At 34.9% G+C, this 25,657-nt stretch overlaps 2 protein-coding genes across 7 annotated transcripts in view; one reads left to right on the top strand and one right to left on the bottom strand.

Moving 5' to 3' along the window:
- Window positions 1-25,657, bottom strand: part of LOC126978565 (frequenin-1) — a 201,373-nt gene that overhangs the window by 80,158 nt on the left and 95,558 nt on the right. The window lies entirely within an intron of this gene.
- LOC126978559 (keratin, type I cytoskeletal 9-like) lies at window positions 7,950-10,307 on the top strand. Its single transcript, XM_050827507.1, has 2 exons — window positions 7,950-8,108; window positions 9,005-10,307. The coding sequence occupies exons 1-2, from the start codon at window positions 7,965-7,967 to the stop codon at window positions 9,944-9,946; spliced, it is 1,086 nt and encodes a 361-aa protein (XP_050683464.1). The 5' UTR covers window positions 7,950-7,964; the 3' UTR covers window positions 9,947-10,307.

The following is a 25,657-nucleotide window of genomic DNA, read 5'->3' as shown; positions in this document are numbered from 1 at the left end:
TACCGCTACTTCGTAAAGGGTTGAGCTAATGAGAAGAAGTAGCAAGAAACTCATTGCCACTCTTTTAAATCAAGATTTACATTTTCAAACGTCAAATAATCAATGCCTTTTGTTTTATTGCTTAATCACTTACTTTCGAGCTAACTAGCCATCTTCACAGATATTTAGTATGGATCAGCTGTTGTTTCTGTCCTCTGTTTAAAATTAATTCACCTTTTATCAAAACAATTACAAGGTTAACTTCCCCTGCCTCTTCCTCTAATCCAGTTTTATTTCTACAGGTTATTTGTGGTCATACTGCGTTTCTACGACGAGCATAACTTGGTTCATCATTCACGGTTAGCTTGACACAAAAGATCTGATGGAAGGTCAATTACTGACATTAATGTTTCTGAAGACATTTCATTATAATAACATCATCGGCTACCTTCGAAACTCATATATTTCATGATAAAATGTACCCTTACATAATTTTCAGTACATAAATGTGTGTAAAATTTCATGATGTTTTGAGTAATTTATGTCCAAAAACGTAACATTTAAACAAAATCGTATTGGCCATGGAATTTATTAATTACATTATTGCGCTTTACGGGCTCTTTATTAAGTTTTATGAAATTTCTATTTAAAAAAAATATTGACTAGCATAAGAAAATATACATAAAAAGTGAAAATATATGATAATGTGTTAGATATTTATTAATATTTTTAAACATTACAGCTGATACTATACTTAACAAAACATTAAATTTTAATAGTATTTTAATATCGAGTTAAAAGGTAATAATAAAACACAAAAAAAATCCGGGTTATACTCCGGGAGTGTCGGCAGAAGTGAAAACTTGAATATTAACTACAGTTAATGTACATCTACAGAACATACTAGCGTAGTTTTATGTTCGCTGTATGGAAGATGGATTAATAAGTAAGAAATGTTCATTTTAATTGTGCAAAAATGTCGGGCGTCCGAGAAAATATTTTTTTTACCTAAATAAACTTATTACTTTTTATAAGGAAAAGACAGCAATAATCTCACTGCATACAGATCAGTGATAACCCCTTGGAATTGCCAATATATATATATATATATATATATATATATATATATATATATATATATATTTATATATATATTTATATATATATAAATTATATATATATATATATATATAATTTATATATATATATATATATATATATAAATTATAATAATTTTTTATAATCATTTAATGTATACCAACAATTATAACTATATCTTTATTAAACGCTTAAGTGCACTTAAATAAAAATGTTAAAGTTGTAGACAAACACAATTTTTATTGCTACAAAACTTCATTGCATCCATTACAAATCCTATTTAAATTCTTATATGAACCCTTACATCACAATGTTCGCGTGGTATGAGTTGCATTTACATATTATGAGCTCACCTTGAAACAACTTTACGAAAATGCAAAGAATTAATAAAAAAATGAGCTCACATCTACTATAAAATACTTGAAAATTAATATGAGCAAGGTCATATAGCTATGATTAATGTTTAAAGCGGCTTTGACCTCAACAGAACTCAGCTTAACCTATGCCTCTCATATTATTTCAATATGCACGCATACACTGATATATGTCTCGCTTCTTTAGTATCTCATCTCACAGCATATTGAATATTTCTCAAAGTTAACAGTTTATACCAAAAACGAGATCGATTAACTAAAATTTTGAGTGTCTGTTTGTACAAGCTATCTGTCATAATCAGACAGGTTTTGTTAAATGCGATAACTAACTTACGCTGATTAAAAAATCAATAAATATTCTCCACTAAAAAGAAACGATGAAATTCTTAACAAAATACGATTTAATGGTCAGTCATCGCAAAAAAAATGCAGTATTACTGTGAACAACAATTTTTATATTAGTATGAAAAGGCCCGTTTATAGCAATTTACTTTTTCTTATTTACTTTGTGCGCCTTAAATTGTCTAATAAAGTTAAAGACGTAATTCATTGCCGCCTCTTGTTGCTTACAATATGCTTACGGAATTGAAGGTTACGTCATTAATAAATAAATTTAATGTTGGATTGGCTAATTCTTTAGATAGGAATCTTGATAAATTGTTACCCAACAAACGATATTCCCATTGATCGAGTAAAATATAATATAAAAAAAAAAAACCAATCGATGTGTTTAAGAAAAATTGCTTTCATAACTATATAAATAGTCCATTTTGAATGATAAAATTAATTTTGTTTATATCTTTACGCTTTTTAAAGGAGCCACGTTAATTAACACAGCCAGGCTATAGGTCCTTGTTTCTACGACAATAAGGGACGAGACGAGGAGGACTTTCAGCTGATGGTAATTGATACGTCCTGCCTATAACAATGCAATGCCGCTCAGGTTTCCTGAATAACCCAAATATTCTCAGCGGCTCTGCAATTGCGCTCGAATCTTGAGATATAAAAGGTTTAGTGTCATATGTTGCCCAGAAATTTCAGAAGCTAAGGCTTAGAACTTCACTAGCTATTGCTTACACATTACTGCTTCACGGCAGAAAAGAGCCTCCCATTGGAATCAATTAAACTCAGCTGACTATTAGCGCTCTAGAGGTTCAATATAATAACAGATTTAGGAAGTTGATGGATCGCCCCGCTTCTGGTGCACCTGGTATGCTTAAGCAAGCTCAAGTGAATGGTTTCCATGCTATCATCTGAATAAATATGCTTCGTTGCTCTCTAGAATACGACCCAACTTCAACTATATCCTGGGAACTGCAGCATGGAGATACAATTCTTTGATCATGAATTGTATATGAATATTTATTTATAGCTTTATTTTCTTACATCTATACATTAAGATATTTACTTATAATTTGTATTTAGTATGTGTTAGTATTACACTATTTTAAATAAAAATATAAATTTTGTTAGTATAATTAGTTATTAATTTCGACAATAAGGACCGCCTTTAGCGGTAAAAGCCTCCTCCATTGATTTCCACATGTTCCTGTCTCTTGCAATTCTTGTCCACATCTTTCCTGCTGTTTCTACTATGTCATCGCTCCATCTCTTATAAGCCTGCCTCGATTTCGTTTCCTATTTATAGGGTACCAATTCGTTACTACTTTGGACCATCTTTCGTCTTTTGTTCTTTATATATGTCCAGCCCATTTCCATTTTAAACGTAGAACAGATAAGGCTACATTTTTTGATTTTGTTTTATTTCTTATTGTGACATTTTTAATTTTGTCTCTTATTCTTAGCCCCATATAACTTCTCTCAATTCCTCTCTGACAATCTTTAATTTTTTCTAAGTTTCTATAGGTTAGAGGCCATGTCTGACAAGCGTTAGTGAGGCATGGCATTAAACAGGTCTCCATAGCTTTCGTTTTAAGCTTCGTTGGCAAATTTGATTTGAAAATTTCCTTCATCGACCAGTATTTATTCCAAGTGCTTTTAGTTCTACGTTCTATTTCTTTCTCATTGCAAGATTTGAAGGATATTACATGCCCTAGGTAAATGTAATCGTCAACATATTCAATAAATTTTGCATTAAGACTCATAGGTACCTGTTCTCTGTTAGTCATTATTTTTGTCTTGTCTTGATTTATTTCGAGGCCCACTTTCTTACTTTCTTGGCATAGTGAGTTTATCATAAATTACATTTCTATTGCATCTTCTGAGAATAATACAATATCATCTGCAAACCTGAGGTGTGAGAGAACTTTGCCGTGAAGTTGGAGCCCTTTATCTTCCCAGTTTAGTGCTTTGAAGACTTCCTCTAAAACAGACGTAAAAAGCTTCGGTGATAGCGGGTCTCCTTGTTTTACTCCTCTCCCTATTTTGAATGATGGTCCTGGAGTATCTAATTTAATTTTGGAAGTACTTTTTTCATATATCTCTTTGACTATGTCAATGTAATTTGTATTTATGCCTTGCATGGACAGAGCTTTCCAAATTGAGTTATGAGAGATTGAGTCAAAAGCTTCGCTGTAATCTATGAAGCATATGTATAGTGGTATATTGTATTCACAGTATTTCTCTATGATCATTTTCACTGTGTTTCATTGTTTCATTTTCAATGTGATCAATTTCAATGTCGAAAAACTTTGTAGAAATCCCGCCTGCTCCACTGACTGATTTTCATCCAATATTTTAGTTAATCGTCTTAATATTGTTTTCGAGAATAATTTGTATATACACGAATCAGCCTCAGGGCTGATGGGTCTATAATTGGAGATGTCTTTTGAATCGCCTTTTTTGAATAGTAGTACTATATCCGTGCTTGTCCATTGTTTTGGTATCTTTTTCGTTATTAAAATAAGATTAAATAGCTTAGTTAATGGCCTAATCAGTGTATCTTTTCCAGCACTGATCATCTCGTTAGTAATTCCATCTGGTCCGGGGCTTTTATCCAGTTTTAACGTTTTTATTGACATTTCTACTTCACTTTCGAGGAACAATGGAATTTCTTCGCATATATTTTGCTTCAATTCGAAATATTCCTCAGGAGATTCTGTCGGCATGTATAGTTTTTTCAAGAAATTTGTCGCAACTTGTACTAATTCTTTCCTATTTGTGACTACTGCTCCTCTTTCTGCCCATAATTGATTCATCAGTTGTTTGTTATTACTTAAATGCTTGTTTGCCTTCTTGACTGCTCCTGTTTTTTTCAAATAATTTTCTATAATGCCACATCTATATTTTTTTCTATTTCTCTCTATTTTATTTTTAATTCTTCTATGTATTTTACTTAGTTCATGTTTTTCTTCTTTTGTTTTGTTTTCTTTTTCCCTTAATATATGTTTTCGTTCATATAGTTCCATTACCTCTTGTGTCATTATTTCCTCCCTTCTATTACGCACTTTCTGTGGGCGTGAAGTAATTTTCACACTCTCTAGAATCATTTTTTCAATACTGTCGTAGTAAGTTTGTACTGAAGTACTCTCTGTGTCTTCGAATTTAGCAAGATGTAAGCTGTAGTTTTTGCAGTCAAAGTTGTTTGAAAGTTTAGTATTGAATTTACATCTTGACTGCTTTCTAACATTTATGTTGGTAGTAATCCTTATTAAGCGGTGGTCACTTGAATGTTTTAAGTTACTGATGACATTGCAGTTTAGTATAATTTGCGGCTTGTTTGTGGCAATGAAATCTATCTCATTTTTAACTGTATTATCAGGTGATCTCCATGTCCATCGTAGCTTATGTGGTTTCTTAAACATTGTGTTCGCTATTTTCAGGTTGTTTTGAAGACAAAATTGGACAAACCTTTCACCTCTTTTGTTTCGCTTGTCATATCCGTATTCACCCATTATGTTCACTTCTCCATCTCTACGTGATCCGATTTTCATATCACCCAAAAGTATTAGGTTTCTTTTGCTGTTTTCAATAATTGTTATTAGATCTTTATAAAATATTTCTATTTCTTGTTCGGTTGAGCTAGAGGTGGGTGCGTATACTTGTGCTATCGAATATACCTTTCCATGAATATCTACCTGAATTATTGCCGCTCTTTCGGATAGTCCAATGAAGTTTACAACCTGAATATTGGTTCTCTTTTTAACCATAAATCCTACTCCGTTTCTGCCTTTTGTTTCTCCATAGCAATACAGTTGGTATTCTTTTCGATCTTCAATCGTATAACCTTGTCGTCTTGTTTCACAGATACTTATTATGTCCCATTTAATATTTTCTACTGCGTGTTCTAATTCTATTATTCGTATCTCGTTCACAAGTGACCTTACGTTAAAAGTAGCGATATACAGTTTGTTGTGGCTTTTATAATATTTGTTGGTTAGATAGTCTTTATTTTTATGTTTATTAAGATTGGGGAAGTCTCTTACTGTTGGAGGGTTTTCGTATACTGACCCCGCGGTGACCAGCCGTATTGGAGTCGCCTGTTTACATAAATTAGTTTCTGTCTGTTGTATGGAGGGGGCTTCTGACCTTCATGCTTCCTTAGTACTTACAACTATACGAATAGTTAAATAAGATCTTTGTTTTCCTAATATACTATCTACATTTATCATAAATTAATTTAATTTTATTATTATTTTAACTTATACGTATAACAGAATGCCGAAGACGGTCGATAACTCATTAGACAATATTGATCCAATGAGTGTGAAATAATATTGTCTTGTTTATTGAGTACACAAATACGTCGTTTGATGAGGTTTCAAGTCTTCGTAACAAATAACTATTTGTCACCAAAGCCATCAATTTGGTTGTTTGTCAATGTCTTCCCGTAATAATTTAGGATACAAATGTAGAACACTTCTTTTGTACTGAAGTTTTGCAATCATGTTCGTGCGTATTTTTACATGCTTTTTATTAGCTTCACCTGTATGTATGTTTGTTTGTAACTGACTCATTTGGGAGCGATTTTGGTCCACTTTAAATAGACAGATTTAGTTCAAACTTCGTTGATTTAAGAAGGACCGACGACAATATTTTAATTTGATAAAATTAATCCATTTTTCAATTTGCAAAATAAAATTTTTGTTATTTTATATAATATTCATGTATCATCTATGTAAGGCAGGAATTGATGTTAATTTTAAATTTCTTCTCTATTTTTTAGTTTGGTTTTCTATAAAAAGCGTATTTTTTAGTTTTTTTTAACTACTATTTATAACTTTATTATGCTATGTCACTGGACCATTTCTAACAGCGAATCAATACTATATTAATGTCTTTCTTTTGATTGCACATAAAATTACTCTAAATCGGACTGAAGTATTTTTCAGTTGGAATATTGTTTGTCATAATATTATCTTTACCCATCGTTTTTTTTATAATAACATTTACACACCTACATAAATTATCTTGCCCCAAACTAGGCATAGTCTGTACTATGTGTACAAGAAAATAACTTTGGTTTTGCATACAATTGCAAAATTTATCAAACGTATGGTATAACGAGACTTATAACAAAATAATAGATGATAAAAAAATTATGCCACTGTTTGTGCCTTATGAGTTTTGATACCACTGGACCAATTTTAATGGGAATTTAATTATCAGATAGCCCAAGTTATTCCAAATAAATCGGGCAGTTTTTATTCAAAATCAACGAAAAAAATTCTGTAATGCATCAATATATCAACATAAATTCATTTAAGTACCAAATTAACTCAAAATTACGCAGGCGAATGGGCTGTAGTTTTATCATAAATAAGTTCGTGTTTTATTAAAAAGGGAAATTTCCAGTGATTCTTTTTTTAAAGTAAAATGTAAATCACGCCTGAAATTAGAGGAGCGTACTAAGAGGGTATCCGTGTCAGACTCTATAAAAGATCGTGTTGTGTTGTATATATATAACTTTTGTTCGTAGCGGACATAATATATGTTTCATGTTATACTTTCAGAATATGCGCAAATTTTTTCTATTATTTTTAGCTAAGTGTGAAAGATTTATAAGAATCAATATAAGATAACATTAGATGAACTTGTAGATACTCGGCTAGTTAGAATGTATGTTGAAATATTCGATGTTGTAATTCAAGAGACTCCGGTATAAAGTGTGTTTATGGGAAATAATTCTTTCGTATCTAAATTTACATCATAGTTATATGTGAATAAATCCATTCATGTTTGTATTAAAATACTAATGAATGTTATTTTGCAAGAGCTTATACTAATAGGACATATGAAGGTAAAGGTCATGATTAATTTTTATCGGCGGCAAAACTGTATTTAGAACATTACATACATTTAATGAAATAGAGAATGTGTTCGTAGTAAAGTCGACCGTATTGTATGTCATCACCAACCGCAACAAGAAGGCGAGTGGAAGGTGCTAAGGCTGCGTATCGAATGAGCTCGTGCCACGGACCTAATCGAAAAGAAAGGATTGTGAACATGTTAAAGAATGACGATAGTTGCAACTTACCGAGTGAAATGTTCGTAGGGATGGAGTGTTCTGACGAGATGAGCAGATTGGTATTTAAGAGCGGGTCGCCGTAGCGAATGTCATCAGTTACCACAAGCTCATACAGCCAGGAACATCTCCAAAAATCGGAGCTGTTCTTAGTACAGATATTTCCACTTGTCGTTTTAGAGTCTCTTAATAACTGTATCGTTTTACCCACGCACAATATGCGTGCTTTCGTGGTAAGTGTGGTGTTTGATCATTTTCATTACTGCTTAATTCAATTTTATAATTGCCATTTGCGATTTATGATCAGGTTAGGTGAAAATATTGAGGAATTTAAGGATATTCTAAGTGATGTGATGTGTTGAGTGAAATTGAAAAATTGTTGAACTGGATGTCACATAATGTTCGGTCTGTAAATTATAGATGGTACACTTGGTGCAAAGATAAACATACTGTTAACTCTACGGTTGTTAGAAATTTATCATTTGTAATAACAGCCTTCACTTTAGTTATATTAGTAACTTATTGTTTTAAATTATTCAATAGACATTACATAGCTTGTGAAATTACTGGACAAATGAGACTTAACATCTTATGTCTCAAGGTGACTAGCGCAATTATAGTGCCACTCTTAAATTTTGGGTTTTTCAAGAATCCTGTGCGGTACTGCATTGTAATGGGCATGGCGTATACCATCAGCTGAACGTCCTGCTCGTCTCGTCCCATATTTTCATAACAAAAGACTAAAGTAACGAATCTTTTAAATGTAGAAATTCAAAAAATTACTCGAATCGCACAAAGTTCCTTTCGTTAACTTGTATTTAACGTAATGCATAACTGCAAATCTTGCCGAAATACTAATTACAATCTTAATATTTTTACGCAATATGATCCATTTCAATTTTTTACTACATCGCCTTGTTACAAACAGGTCTTACGTAATCTTATCTCAGTCGTCTATCTCATTTTATCGGTATTAAATTATCAAATCAAATTGCTCTCTTGTTGTTATATTACATGTTCTGTTGTTCTTACATATAAATATGCGAAATCATTTAATAAATCTTAACTTGGTTAGGTTTGATTATAGAATGTGTTATGATATACTATATTTAAAAAAATTTTGTTTCAGATTTTTGCCTTTGTGGCCACGGCTTATGGCCGGCCAGAACCACCGGTTGGTTACAGCTACCCAGCTCCCGTAAGACATTCAGTCCCATCGGGTAGCTATGGAGCACCATCCATTGGAATCAGTGGAATTTCCGCTGGTGGCCATTCAGGCGGCCTATCTTTCGGTGGTGCCTCAAGTGGTCACTCAAGCAGTGGACTATCCTTCGCTGGAAGCAGTGGAAGCTTTAGTTCAGGAAGTTTCGGTGGCAGCCTTGGAGGTGGATTCGGTGGTGACTCTGGATTTGGTGGCAACTATGCTGGTGGATACTCCGGTGCTCCTCTCGTTCAAAAACATATCTACGTTCATGTTCCACCACCAGAACCCCAAGAACAAAGACTGCCACGCATAACACCAGTTGCTCCTCCACAAAAACATTACAAGATTATCTTCATCAAGGCCCCAACTCCACCAACCCCTATTGCTCCTATTATACCTGTTCAACCACAAAACGAAGAAAAGACCCTCGTGTACGTCCTCGTTAAGAAGCCCGAACAACAGCCCGAAATTGTCATTCCAACCCCAATCCCTACTCAGCCGTCAAAACCAGAAGTTTACTTCATCAAGTACCAAACCCAAAAGGAATCCGATGCTGGTATTGGTGGTGGTGCTGGTTTTGGAGGTGCTGGTATCGGAGCTATCGGAGGTGGTGCTATCGGAGGTGGTGCAATTGGGGGTGGTTCAATCAGTGATGGTGCTATCAGTGGTGGTGATCTTGGAGGTCTTGGCGGTGCATCTGGCATCGAAGGAAGCGCCATAAACGTCGCATCTGGTCATGGCGGAGCAGAGCTGTCCGCCGACTTTGGATCAGGCAGTTCCGACGAGGGGGCCTCGTTGAGTGGTCACAGTGGTGCTACCAACACACAGTACGGTCCTCCCGGACATGTAGCTGGACCACTTCACTAATTTGACAAGAATCTACAGTGGTAGGAGATAATATAAGATATTTTTAGTATACATTGCTGAGCGAAAATAACACCGCGGTTTTAATGTATAAAAATCATTAACGAGGCTAAAAACTAAAATAGCTTGTTGGTCACGTCTTGAGTCTGCTGTAGAATGCATCTGTACATAGTCAAGCCGTGTTCTATTGCAGACTCTGATAGAAATCATAATTTGTTTGATATTATTTTTAAATTTTGTCATCTTTACTTGTTATTTGCGCACAGTGTTATAGTTGTTTCATGAAAGTATTTTACTGCGACTGTTACGGATTTGTATTATGAATAGCTTTTTTATTTTTTTAATAAAAATTTTAATGCAACAATGTCTTTGTAATCTCACGTGAAGGTAATATTTTGTAACTTCTGTAAGTGGTCGTGAAAGTCAAATCTGGCAGTGTATAATATCGGTCATTGATTTCTACCGGCTTCACAAACTCCTTTCTCGTTCTCGATCATACGTAATATAAGCTTGGATATAAAATTGGAATTGTTACAATGGAATTGGCTGTAGGAAACATGCAGGATTGCGTAATATTGGCCAACTGGTGCGACGATCGGATTGACTTCCACATTCGAATTTAAAGGCAGAGGACGCGCGGCGCCTTCCAATTCTCTCTTTACCAAGCAATTCTCGCTTAACAGCTATTTTAATGAATCGTCAATGTAATCAAACTTTCGTATAATTCACTAATATGTAGACAAATTACATAAACCAATTCATTTAACGGATTGATGACGAAACATACTTTAAAATTTTATCGGGCTAGTGTCGGTCGCTAATGAGTTCGAATATTTCATCATTGTTACCATATAGGTTTTTATTATGTTGATGTAATGTACATGCAAGATGATGACTTATTGCTCAGTAAGGCTATCTTTATACATGTATGTTTTCGATATTAACAAAACAACAGTAGGGGAATTTAACTTACTACTGACGAAAAGGAAATACAGGTGCTTCCTTAAAAATATTTCAATTTCGTTTTTCATCTATAAAAATATTTAAAATGAAACAAAGATCATTTTTTTAATCATTTTTTTAAATCATATTTCTTGGGACTATTAATTAATTCTATCATATAACAAACTCCATTTCTAACAGAGTTTAACATATTAGGACGCATCGAAAAGTTCTTTAGAAACGTTAAAAGGGACAGAACACCTCAATCAATACAGCTAAGGAAGGACAGGGTACGCGCTTTTGAATTGGCACCCTGCCGATTATCCGGTCAGAGTTGGGTGTGGTTATTCGAAATTACATAATCAGCAATCCCATACATGGTTTTGCAATGACGTAATTTTATTTTGTTTCCAAATTTAAGAGAGCCAAATTGTTTTTCCGGTCCTCGATATTAACCATGATTTGTCCTATACGATTCGTTCGTACTACCTACCCTCCTACTCCCAAAGCATGGTAATTAAAAAAAGTAATTTATTTTATCAAAACAGCTCTCCGAACTAATAGAAATGACGCATTAAACTCTAACTGCTCTAATTTTGTCTCTTATAAAGAAATAGCAATAATGAGTGTGCTCCATAAGATAATCATAATCACAAAATTATAATAAATCACTAAATGATACGAGCCGACTGGGATTTTATCAGAAAGGAGACTGTTAAGACTGATTTGTACCTTATAGAGCCTATTTGAATTAAATCGTTTTATCTATATCGAAAATAATGATAAAAATCATTGTTTTGACCAAAAAGATGAAAAGTCACAATATTTTTACTTATAAATTTGGGCTCTATCGTCATATTACTTCTACCAGAAAAGATTTTGTAACACTGCCATCTGCGAGAATATTACGCCTTTACGTATCTTTGAACTATTATTATTTATTGGTCCTTGTTATGTTACATAGCAAATCTTGATATAGTCTACATACCACGACATGCATGACTAAGAAATTCTGTAGAGCCATTGTGTTCAAATGCCTTCGTACGACCTTTTGTGAAACTTTTGCGCTATAAAAGCTTTATGCATAAAAAATGACTAAAAGCTTCACAGTTTCAGTTCATACAAAGGTTTTCAGTAATGGTAGTCATAGGAACTGGTACTCATGTTTTATCTTTGCTGCGGATTTTGGAAACATCTGACATATTTCAAACTCCAGAACAGTTAAAATTATATAATTTATGGGGTTTTCGCCATTATATTTACCATGTAGTAATTTTCAATAAAATCACTGCAACCATGTATAAGATACATGAAATACATAACCAATTGTATTGATTGAAGTAAATAAAATTCTTATTTATCAACCGGCTTATCTAACAAATCATCACCATATTTATAGTTTTGGGAGTTGAAGTAAACTGAGACGACGGCCAAAGAGAAGATAGATAAGATTATAATGCTTATTATCCATTATTGCTGATAAAAAAATAAAGAAAAGTGTCCACTTGTGAGCAATGCTAGAAATACATGATGATTGTTACGAAATATAAATTTCGTATAAAATATACATTTGGTTGCAAAGTAATGTTTCCTTAAAGATATCTGGGGTATTATTTACATTTGTAAGTGTGCAATGACGCGAGCACGCCCGCATTGTCGATGGCCGACGTGACTCGAAAAGGAAATATTCGAAAATGAAAGTAAAACACAATGTGTGACGTCACTCGTGGACTTCCCTCAACCTGAAGATAATTTTATGATTATCCCATATAAGTATCCTGTCCCTTCTTTGTCCTGTTACAGTTTTAAGCAAGAAGACGACTGGCACCCTTAAGGGACACCTCATCACCCACAGTCTCTCGTAATACCAGATGATTTATAGGAGAGTTTCCAGCCTCTTAGGTATTAACATATTTCACCGGGACACCAAGTTGGCGCAACCAGTCACCGATACCAGCAGACCGATACAGCTCTGTACCAGTGGGAGGCTCCTTTGCACAGGAAGCCGGCTAGATTATGGGTACCACAACTGCGCCTGTTTCTGCCGTGAAGCAGTAATGTGTTCGATCTGAAGGGCGCCGTAGCTAGTGAAATTACTGGGCAAAAGAGACTTAACATGTCTTAAGGTGACGAGCGCAAATGTAGTGCCGCACAGAATTTATGGGTTTTTCAAGAATCCTGAGCGGCACTGCATTGTAATGGGTACGGCGTATCAATTACCATCTGAACGTCCTGCTCGTCTCGTCCCTTATTTTCATAAATAGACAGGTACCTGGTGTCCGTTTGCTTTGCAACCAATTTAGTGACCAGCTCGGACGCGTATCAGCTTACGGACCGTGGTATCCCCGTGAAATATAGCCCCAATTATAGTGTACATACTTGAAGGTACCTGTGTCAAATGCTCATCAAAACACCGGGCAAGAAAGCTCATACTAGTTTGGTTGAATGTGGCAGAAAGCTTCTTGTAAACCGCACTATGGAAGAACACCACACATCCTTGAGTATAATATCCTAGTATATGGCGTATATGCAAAGGTGGAATTCTCATCGCAACACTATCCGTAGAGGACACTCATTGAAGCGATGTCTTTACGTAACGCCCAGTGACGTAATCTGTATTCGATTTTAGGAGTTTCACCCAAGTACGTTACTTTTTATATAGCATATATTTCACATATCCCCAAAAGAAGAAATCTAATGGTGTAAAGTTCTGGGATCTGGCGGGCCATCTAATCGGTCCATTCGTACCAATCCAAGTAGGAAAACATTCATTTAACGTTGTTCCTTTCTTTTAAAATACTATGTTACTTAAGAAGTGTTATTAGTTTTTGGCCATTCTTTCGATTAGCATCGTAAGAATAGGGGTGTTTTTTTTTTTACATTTATGTCGGTTCGATTCCCAGACGAGGCAAGTAATTTTAAGAAAATCTTTGAATGCAGAATTACTAACTTTTAAAAATAACATAAAGTCTTCTTTCAGTAAAATAGCCTATCTTCGATATTTAAGGTACTTTCCCTTCATGTCCCATAACTTTGGGACACCCTGTATAGTAATTATGTGTGGTGTCTTGCTAGTCTAGCCTTGTTTGATTTCGATGTCGTTCCTGTTTCATAAACAGATCAGTACAATGGTAAAATAATTATTCACCATGTGTTCAGTGCATCAAAAGATCCTTTTTGAACCTTGATTAATGATTTGCTTTTGCAAATATCAAAATCGCTACGTGGACGCCTACAGATTCAAGGCATACTTTCGATTGCTAATGAATTCTAATATCAGAATTAAAATTCCATTTAAAAAAAAAAGTATCTTCCAAATCAGCTCAACATTAAAACACTATCACATGAATGCCATGCAATAGAAACTCATAAACAAGGATATGTTACATCTATCATATAAATATGTATCATACTAGCTGACCCAGCAAACGTTGTATCGCCGTTATTAAAATCGCGATACAAAAGTAACTGTTGATCTTAGATGGGTGAAAATTTGAAGTTGTATGTATTTTTTAATTCTGACTCATAATCAAACAAATTTAAAAAAAATGTCAAAAAAATTAATTATATATATATATATATATGTATCTAACATATCTTTATATATATATATATATATATATATATATATAAAGATATGTTAGATAAGTAGTGATCATCATCCGAACATTCAGATTTAAGCAACGATAATATGAACATTATAAAATCAAATTTGCATTTAATTTTGTGTAAAATTCCACACGTAAGTATCTTGTTGATCTCCTTTCATTAATTTATTTTTAACATCGGAAAGCGTCGCAATTACATTAAGATTGAGATCAAACCAAAACTGTTACACAAATTTTAATTTGTATGATGTAACATGTGGCGAATTTTCGGGTTCCTTTCATTTCTCGTATAAAATATTTATATTCTTTTTTTTTATGGAATAGAAGGACAAACGAGCGTACGGGTCACCTGTTGTTAAGTGATCGCCGCCGCCCACAATCTCTTGCAACACCAGAGGAATCACAGGAGCGTTCACGTCAAATATAGGTACAAAATTTATAATACCAAGCAGGCTACTCAATCATTATCTACAATAATTAAAAATCGATTTAAGAGTGTTGTTATTTTTTGATACATCCTTCAGAGCTATAGCGATTTGTTGTGTGTCTTCGATTTCTGTCAAAGGCTTCTCTCCTCCAAGATGTTCACTTCTAATCCTTCTCAGGTCTATTTTATAAACGCATTCTAGGCCTGCCTCGGGGTCTTTTTTATTGCGGCATCAAATTGGAAATCCTTTAGACAACTTTAGTATCACGCATTCCTTCCAGTAAGCACGCCCATATTAGCCTCTGAGACTTACATACTTTCACATGTTTCTTTTTTTTAATGAAAATAAGGAACGAGACGAGCAGGACGTTCAGCTGATGGTAGTTGATACGCCCTACTCATTTCAATAAAGTGCCGCTCAGGATGCTTGAGAAACCCAAAAATTTTAAGCGGCGATACAATTGCGCTCGTCACTTTGAGACATAAGATGTTAAGTCTCATTTGCCCAGTAATTTTACTAGCTACGGCACCCTTCAGACCAAAACACAGTAATGTTTACACATTACTGCTTGACGGCACGAAATAGGCGCCGTTGTTGTACCCATAATCTTACTGGCTTCCTGTGCAAAGGAGCCTTCCACTGGTAAATATTACATATCGGTGCATCAAATTCTGGTTCATTCTTGTCCGTGTTTTCAGCTTTTCCTTCTACTTTGCATTTATTCCTTAAGAATTTTCACTTGAGAATTGCCAGTTTTGTTTCATTTTGAGTTGCGTTATATTACAGTTCTTACAGACAAAGTCAGGTCACAACGTAGCGTATTATTGTTGTATTGTTTGTAATATTATTTGAGTAACATATATTCTGACGGGGCACAAATGTAAGGGTGTTGAATTACTATTTGACGCTGAGGCCGCAGTTCGTGTATCTTTTCCTTATTTTTGCAATAACTTCTATAGGCGGCATATAAAAATTGTAATGGGCGGCGCTTCCTGCTATTTTTCTCAAGTTGTAATGGTACGCTGTGAACCCCTGTGAACTTTAGTAGAAGAGAGTTTAGTTTAGAGTTTGTTTTGACAAGCAGGCAAAATAGATTTTTTAATTTTTTCTTTAAGTGAACCATAAAATGGAAAAAAAGGATTGCCTTACGACAGTTACGCTGGGTGTTGCGTAATATTCTGTTAGGCCGACAATGCATGAGTGTGCCTGCTCCATTTACAATATAATATGTTTTAGGTATTGTGGGGTATTTTTTTTATTTAATCATCGGATTGTATTAGTTAACTATTCACATATTTAATTTATTGATTGAAAGTACTTTTAACTAGGACATCAGCTTTCGTTACTCCTTCGTCTATCCAGCTCATGTATACATCATTATCCTCCATTAAGAGTGTCAATATGATCTGCGTAAGAATGCAATACAAAATGACTCAAGCAGTAACATACTGGGACTCAACGCCAATTGCATTACACTGCGCGACAACCTGAGACTTGTGTGGATTTGGCTGGAGGTATACTTACTCAAATTAAAATATAAAATATTTTGTTTTGCTTTAATATAGATTATTTACAATTCGTTAGAAAAATTCGTTGTATTCTCTCTATAATGATTCAATGTGAAAAAAGTATTAAAGACAAATGATTTTATAGACTGAACAATTCTGATATATATTTAGTCGCAGAAGGCTGAATATTAGTCCGTTTTTCATTTTGTTGCGATACATTAGTATAAAAAAGTAAGGAACGCACCAAAAATTGATCCTTGATCCATACTGCCCCACCGTAAAAAACGTAAGTATCTATCCCCTACTCTGTGGTAATATCCAAGACATCAGTCTATATGTAAAAATACTTGAAAGTTTTAATTTTAAATTCTTTCGTTCGCAAAACAAAATAAATAAGACCTTGTTAACATTTTACAAAAGAAGTTAGTGACTCAGCAATGCTGTTGGATGAGATAAGAGAGCCTGATGAAGAGAAAAGGATGTCATGAAAGAATGATTGAATACTCCTTCATGGCGTCAAAAAGAACAACAAAATAGCGATCTAAAGGCAAACAAATTTCGTAAGAAAGTGTCTCACAATAATTGGTAGCACTCATTACAGAATTTAGTATTAGATCGGAACTTTTATAAAAGGGGATATTTAAAAAAATACCTGATTCCAATTATTATGCATTTTACGAGGCTTACTATAGATATGTTCTTTTCCATCGAGAATCGAATCCATTAAGTAACATTCTAAAACTTATACTTGAATTCCATTTCAGTTTTATAAAATCATCTATAACTTTTTTAAGATTTATTCTTCGTACCGCTTACCATAATAGAGTATCTGATTATTCCAAGACTTAAATATTCTGTTAACGTTTACTCTCCGTAATTTATCTCATATACCCCAAACTGAAATATTCTAGAAACGTTTCGGACATTCCTCGGTGAGTAACGAGTAAATTGTAGCTTTGTTTAAGAAAATTTTCTGTGAAACAAGATTATATCTTGTAAAAAATTTAAAACTCATTCGTTCTTTTCCAGAATATGTCTGAATAGGCACAACTCTCGACAGGATAGTCAAACTCTATACAAATGAGGCCTGCAAATTCACCCATTGGCGATTTAATATAACTTTTATTCAGTTTGTTACTTTTTAAGGGATTTCCTGACCATATGTGATGATAAAGAGAAGCGCGGATTTGAATCCCACGTCGTCCATAAATTTTAGTAAATATTAAATAAGTATAACTTTTATTTTCAATAAGTAAAAGTGCACATTCACGGCTTTTGATATTTATAACTTTTTTATGGTTCCCCTAATATCCTTTAGCCAAAATAAAAGAGAATTTTTCAATACAAGTTCAGGCTTGAGACTAACGCAGCATATAATGCTTGCAATAGTAATGCTGTTTTTGGAGAGAATACGTCTAATGAAATCACCGTGCGTGAATTATGGCTTCAGTATTGGAAACTTCGATTATAAGAATGAAACCCGAGGAGAACCAGTCACAAAGTAAATAATGATGAATTGATGCGATGGTAGAAGCTGAGTCGTATCAAACTGTCAAAAAATTAGCGGCATGGTTTGATGTTAGCATTACCCATATTGACCAAATTTTTATATCTGTAGCAGGTATATTGTTAAAGCCGTGATATTACAATTTCACTATGTAATATATTACAAATGATATAAGCAGTATGAGACGTTGAGCGTAATTTTTGGTATTTTTTTTCATACGCAATCTTCAAAAAATGATAATAAACATTGGAGCGTATGAAATGAAGTTAGAAGATGGTAAATTATAATATCACAAGTGAAATTTTAATATCACAGCTTTGACAATATACACTGGCCTGCAAAAGTAAGTATCACACTTTTCAAATTAAATTTTTTTCTTAACTATAGAAGGTAGAGATTTAAGATTAAAAACGTTTTGTTGAAAATTTTATAGGCTTTAATTCTTAGAAACTAAAATTATACATTAGTAACATTTTTAACTTAAAAAGGATAAAACAATGAAAATAGACATTTTTAGTTTAGTGTAAAAAAAATCAATTAAAATGTATTACATGTTATTTAATTTTTAATTGATTACAGCTTCAAGCCGGTTTGGCATACTGAACACTAGGTTTCGGAGCCAATGTTGGGGAATATTCTCCCATTCTTCTACCAGGGCCTGCTTTAGTGCCCTGAGGGTAGTAGGTGGTGGTCTGCGATTTCTGACTAGCCTCCCAAGCTCATCCCAGGCGTGTTCAATCGGGTTGAGATCAGGACTTCTTGATGGCCAAGCCATCACGCTGATACCGACTTCCTGAATATACTTTGTACGATATGAGCCGTGTGTGGCCGGGCATTATCATGCTTCAGCATCGATCCATAACCCATATTTGCTAAATACGGCCCTGCATACTCATTGAGAATCTCTTGAGCATATCTTTGCCCAGTGAGGGTGCCATTTTCTATGGCTACTAGCTCTGTGCGACCTTCTGAAGATATGCCAGCCCAAACATGTACACTGCCTCCACCGTATTGGACTCTTTCTGAGATGCAGGCTTGAAGGTATCGCTCACCAGGTCACCTGTAAACACTTCGCCTTCCATCAGAAGTGTAAAGGAAGAATCGAGACTCATCTACAAACAAAATTCTTGACCATTCTTCTTCATCCCACTGCATGTGTTCACGGGCGTTTCGCAGTCTCGCTACTCGATGCTGTCTCTCGAGTTTTGGGCCACTCGCTGGTCTTCGGGGTTTCAAACTTGCTTCAGCAAGTCTTCTTCTCACTGTACTGTCACTAATGTAGTCCCACCGGGTCTGAAGTAGCTGTTGCTGGACTTCAACTGCATTTTGGTGGTGATTTCTTAACACAGTGGAAATAATATAACGATCTTCTCGGGCACTGGTACACCTGGGTCCGCCATTACAAGGTCTCCTCAGATGGTGTCCAGTCTCTTCGTACCTTCGCTTTACCTTCTGGACCGTTCGTACCGTCACACACACCATTCTTGCAGTGCGACGCATACTGATGCCTAGTTCCAGAAAAGCCATGATCCTAGCACATTCTTCAAGTGAAAGAGGCATGATAAATAAATGTTATGTGCTTTTTAGCATAAATTTTTAAAACAAGACCCATCGATCTTGAAAAAAATTTCAAAGAGTTTTTGTTTTTGAAGTTTTTTTTCAGCCAATTCTTAAAAGAAGGTTACCTACTATAAAGTTTTTATGTACAAAATTAAATTCTCTTTGGAGTCTTTTTTATTTCGAAAGTATATTTTGTGAACTTAAAACGTTATCCCAATTTTAAAAGTGTGATACTTACTTTTGAAGGCCAGTGTATATAACTACCTATAATCTTGAGAACCCCAGACCACGCTCGCACGCAAAATAGGCGCATATGACGTCGAGTTGCGGAAAGCGCCCGTATGAAGAAGAAGAAGAAGAACCCCAGACTTATTCTTATTATTCTTCCAGTGATATAAGGTCATCGCCCTGAACTCGGTCCAATGGCTTAAAGCTAGCATCAGCTGAACGGCCGGCGGCTCAAACAAATAAGGTGGGGACTATCGCACCTTTGTATGCCGCTGTCCTTTGACCGATGCCGCCAATCGCGTGAATTAGAATTATTGCTTACCAAAATTACCAATGACACTAAGTTACCCATCAGCTCGCTTCACGATGGGATGCAAATTGTTGGTGTAATTTATAGTACTTGTTAGTGTTAGTTTGTGCGCGTCAACTACTCGAGTGTATTATAGTGCAGTTCGTAGGATTTACGAATAAAGTGAACTTGTTGAAAAGTCACTTGCAACGAAATGCTTTCCAGCGCCACGGGCAGCATACATGCAACATGACGGGGATCCATCATATTTTATGCACGCCGGTGAAGAGTACGACACTCGATGGATTGGGCGAAGTGGTCCTGTCACTTGGCCACCCTACTTCAGGCCGCTCTACTTTTTTTTGAGGACACGTGAAGGAATACGTGTTCCGAAAAATTTTTGAGGCGACGATAAAAGTATGCAAGATTTTCGTTGCTTCTCGCCGCCCAAGCGCCGCACAATGTCGTATTTCCACGATCTACGCGGCCAAAAGTCCCAAAATCAAAATAACAATTCTATTCGTAAAAAGCCGATTCGTAAAAGTTCCCCGAACAAAGGCCTAAGCCGTGAATAGAACCTGTCCCTTTTCTATCTGCTAATGCGCAGTCGGCAGCAGGGTCAGTCGGAATTGAACCGTTTCACCTAGTGTACGTCTCTGTTCTCGGCAGCGCGCTTTATTAATTCCCAAGTTATTTTTTATGTTAACAAGTTCTTCTTACAAATTTAAAGTGATGGATTCTAATGAAGAAGGTAAGAAACTAACAAATTACATTAATAAAGTCATGGTAAACTTTAAAAAAACATTGTTATTTTAACTTATAAAGTCCCCTGATTTCCTTAAATATTTGGTGTACCTTCTAGACAAGTCATTCGAAGACTTAAGTGAGAGGAGCAAAAGGCGAAAGACTGAAGAACTTCGTTCTAATTTTGAAAAGGATATCATAATCCATGCTGCAACAGTGGAACTAGGAAAATCTGGTTAAAAGATGCATCAAATGTCTTAAAAGATATCACCAGTACTCCAACACGAGCAACTAAATATAAAATGGCATTTTACTCTACGAAATCAAGTAAAAATCAAGCCTCCTCCTTAACACCAATGCAAGATTTGCAAATGTTTGTAGATGCCGATTTGACACTTGGACAGTACGAAATTATAAGAAAGACCAATAAAATGATTTTTCCGTGCTATAGCCGCTTACTAAAAGCCAAGCAGATAATTTACCCACCTCAAGAATCGATTACAGTGACAAGTACTAGTGCCGAAGCTCAATTGCAGCCTCTAATGCATGTTACCGTTAGGCGCTTATCGGAGTACCTAGAAGAGCTATTGGAGACTTTAAAGGAGCAAGAGCGTGAATGCCTAGCTCTCATAAGTAAATGGGGTTGCGATGGGTCCCAGAAATCACAGTTTAAGCAAAAACTACAAAATGATACCGATTCGGATTCAAATATATTTCAAAGCTGCTTTGTACCTGTCTAATTAGTTTTGTGGAGATAATAAAGTGTTATGGAACAATCCAACGCCCTCTTCACCGCGATTTGTCGACCAATAAGATTCCGTTTTGTGAAGAAGAAGAAATAAAACATCTTAAAAGCGCTATTAACTCTTTAGTCCCAACAGAGGTCATATAGCGGAGAAAAAACTACACAAGCGAATTTTGCAGCCCTTGAATTCGGCATTTCGCTGTTGCACGCCAGAATTCGAATATTTGAATGTACCTATCCTACATTTAGCCTATAAACTGCCAGTGCAAAAATACAGGGAAAGGAAACCGAAAGAGGAGAAAGACTTAGAAGACCAAACCAAGAAAGAGATACAAAGAAGATTTCGCAATGAAACCGGTCTGAAAATAGATATGCCTAAATCCAATTTCGGCAATACCAATGATATCAATACCAGCAGAAGGTTCTTTGAGGACCCCAAATTAGCTGCAACAATTACTGGCATCAGTTATGAGCTAATTGACAGACTAAAAGTCATATTGGAAGCAATTTCAAGCGTATTCAAAATTGATCCCGTAAAGTATGAAAAATTTGCTTTAGAAACTGCTCGCGTTTATGTGGACCTATATGATTGGCAACCTATGACGCCAACAATGCACAAGCTTTTAGTCCATGGCACAGTCATCATCGAAAAGGCATTATTACCAACCGGACAGCTTTCCGAGGAAGTAGCTGAGGCTCACAACAAACATCTTAGATTTTACCGCCAAGATTATGCGAGAAAATTTTCAAGGCAAAGCTGTAATCAGGATATTTTTAATCACCTTTTACTTACTTTTGATCCTATGCTAAGTAGCATGCGGACTGAAAAAAAGGAAATCTGGATCATTTTTACCTAAAACTTTGGCCATGTTTGCACCTGCAGACCACAATATATCAGAAAGTTCATCGGAGAGTGAAGAAGAATGCCAATAAACTAGCATTTCTACGCTATTTCCCTTTGACAGAGCGAAAATTGTATTATTTTGATTTTTTGTAAATATATAATGTATATACACTTAAGTTATCATCCTTGTGGCAGTAATATATTTATCATCAAAATTGTTTTTTTATTTATTTACATTGCTTAGATACCAATTCCGCATAAAAATATTTTTGGCCGCGTAAATCGTGCAAATACGACTCTGTACATGAATGAAATGGGTGTGTGGGGGGGGGGGGGAAATCAAAATAGCCGTAGAAAGAGGTGCTCAAAATTTTATAATTGGGTACGTTATTAGACTTTTTTTCACTTTTCTTAAATGTGCCTATTTCCTGAAAATCAATATTTATATGTTCTAACTACTTGATACCAATATACGCCTTAAAAAATAATAAAGTTTAAGTATGCTCTGTATGTCTCAGCCTAAGTCTAGACCGGTGTAGACCCGTCCAGTCAAGGTCTTTTCTAAGGTCTAATATAGTGATATGATATCCGAGAACACATCTCTTTAACACGAAAGATTAAAAACGAAACGGTACCGTTGATTAATTAAATCGAATGAGAAGATAGAATCTTTTCGAACAGACTTAACTTAAAATCTTCTACTCTATTACTTATCTATGTTGCAAAGCAAATGCATAAGGTATACCTGTTTATAGCAATACCTTTGAATTTATATAAGGCTGAACTGAATAGGCTAAATGATTAAGATCAGTTTGACTCTGTGCATATACGAAGGGTGTTCAATAAAAAGTACCGGAAACTTTTATTAAATCTGATTTTATATTTCGATATAGTCGCCTTCTAGATATTAACAATTGGATTATTTTTTCTTAGCTTAAAATTACTTTCTTAAAACACTCTTCGTCGTAAGATCACATTAATACATACATATATATAATATAACGTGCATAGGAAATTTATTGGCCTCAGCAAGAACTAATCACCAATTACAAAATATTTTTGAAGAACTTTGGTATTATATGTAATTTATTCTAATTATAAAGTTAATTTACTTAATCCGGTAATAAGTATAATCAATATCATAGTTATCTTAAGTGTAAATTCCGCTAATATTTGTGTTCAATCTATTCGACATTTGTTTCGCCTTTACACGAGGCATCCTCAGGACATGTTGACTCGCCAAATTCTGGGACGCTCCTTACAATAATTCAATAAATTTTCTAAGGATAATCTAGTCCATATATCATTTATCATTTCTGAATTACAAAAAGGTTACAAGTAAGTTTTTATTCGCGGCGGACTTTTCGTTACACACTACGAACATTCTGTTTGCAAGTGACACGGGAGGGTTACGTATAGTTAGCCAGCTGTCTACGCGAAAAGCATTCAAAGGTCTAAAGCCCCAAACGTTGAATGTCTGGATTGTTTTACATTTTTTTATATTATAAAGACAGTTGTAACATACATTAATTTGTCCTATTCTTCATATGTGGAGACTTTATGAGATGTTACCATAGAATAAAAATAATCTAGACATAAATAGTCAAAGATGGCAAAGACATGTGTTAAAAATCATTTTTGGTAATACTATATATATTCATAGGCACATAAGCGAATGTGCTAGTAACTTGATAAACATAGTGTTAGCACCAGGAACAAATATCAACTTTTTATGCCTCCTACTCGGTCAATTCGAGCTAGGAAGTCTTTTGTTGAGCGATGTATATGCTTTTACAAAATGGTCCCAGAAAATATACAAAACAAATATGTTACAAAATTAAAAATAATTTCGTGGTTTGTAGAACTTAACGGATATGTAATGACACTGCTGGTAGCTAGGACAGTAGGCATTATTAAACGGAACAATATTATTACATTTTAACGAAAGGAAATTTGTTTATGCAAAGACAAATGAGGAGATCACAGATAAAATGATCACCTCCGTCCACATTCTCTTGTAACACCAGGGTATCACAGGAGCGTTGCTGGCCTTTTAGAATGGTGTACGCGCATTTTTTTAATTAACGCTAGATATACATTTGAGCTCTCTTCGTCTCTGGGTTTCTAGTTTATCGTTTGACGTAGTCTTATTTCTTAAAATTACATCAAAACCCGAGACCTCTCGGGTTCCGAAAAAAAAAAATAACAAACTGATCAAATTTGTTTCATCCAATTCAATTTTGATCCAAAGTAATATCATTTAAATGAGACAGTGTATTGACATTGTTTTGTTTGACATTATAACAGATTGGTTTGAAGCGCCAGATAACTCTGCTGGTTTTCACATAAAATTTATCTTATATTTTCCGATAAATAGTAATCAAGTCAACACTTGAGATTCCAATTATCGTTAATTATCTTCCTTGTGGCAGTAATTCGAATGTTGAAATAAATGAATCTATATTTTTAAAATGCAGAAGCTGTTGTTGTACCAAGAATAAATGAATGAGTTTGAGAATGTTGTATTTTTTTATAGATATATGTCGTATTCAAAAACGTCGAACGTCGAGTACGATGATGTATCGGTGCTCGAGTGTAATCGGCGTTCGGTGCGAGTGCGGTCGAGATCAGGCGGCGCCGGGCGAGCGCCAAGTAGCAGTCAAGGAAAAACTATCGAGCGAGGCGGTTGCGTCGCATGCGCATGTCAAGAACACCACGTTTTTATTACATAATCACTAGCTGACCCAGCAAAAATAAAAAAAAAAATTGTCAAAAAATTAAATAAACATTTCGGGGGATGAAAAATAGATTGTAGCCGTTTCTCAGACCTACTGAATATGCATATAAAATTTGGTAAAAATCGGTAAAGCCGTTTCGGAGGGGTAAGGTAACTAACATTGTGACACGAGGATTTTATACATAAGATAAGGCTTTCTGAAGTGTACTTACCATCATGATTGTAACGTTTGTTGCTAATACATTGTGTGTATAAGACTATGTCTTACCTGCTGTGTGTTCAACGCCCAGATAAATGGATAACCACAAGGATTCTGACCATGTCACCGGCCTTGCCCCGACATATATTTAAGGTATACGATATACAGATCATGTCACCCTTAAGTTCTGAATTCTTTTTTTCTGATGTCCTTAAACACAAATTATCCAAATATTGAACTCGACTCCCATTTTCGCTTATATGCTCATAGATACATTTCTAAAAGCACTATTAAATTAATTGGATTAAGTAGCTAGTGGACTATTCAATCGGATTAAGTCGACACTTTCGTGGGTTTTAATTTAAATGCAAGGAG

The sequence above is a fragment of the Leptidea sinapis genome, chromosome Z (assembly GCF_905404315.1).
Source record: "Leptidea sinapis chromosome Z, ilLepSina1.1, whole genome shotgun sequence".
NCBI lineage: Eukaryota > Metazoa > Arthropoda > Insecta > Lepidoptera > Pieridae > Leptidea > Leptidea sinapis.
The sequence above is the reverse complement of the archived record's forward strand: the minus strand, read 5'-3'. Positions and strand labels throughout refer to the sequence as shown.

Coding starts and splice junctions, on each gene's coding strand:
- LOC126978559 (XM_050827507.1), top strand. CDS start 7,965: ATGTCATCAGTTACCACAAGCTCATACAGCCAGGAACATCTCCAAAAA. Junction 8,109..9,004: donor ACAATATGCGTGCTTTCGTG/GTAAGTGTGGTG, acceptor ATTTTGTTTCAG/ATTTTTGCCTTTGTGGCCAC.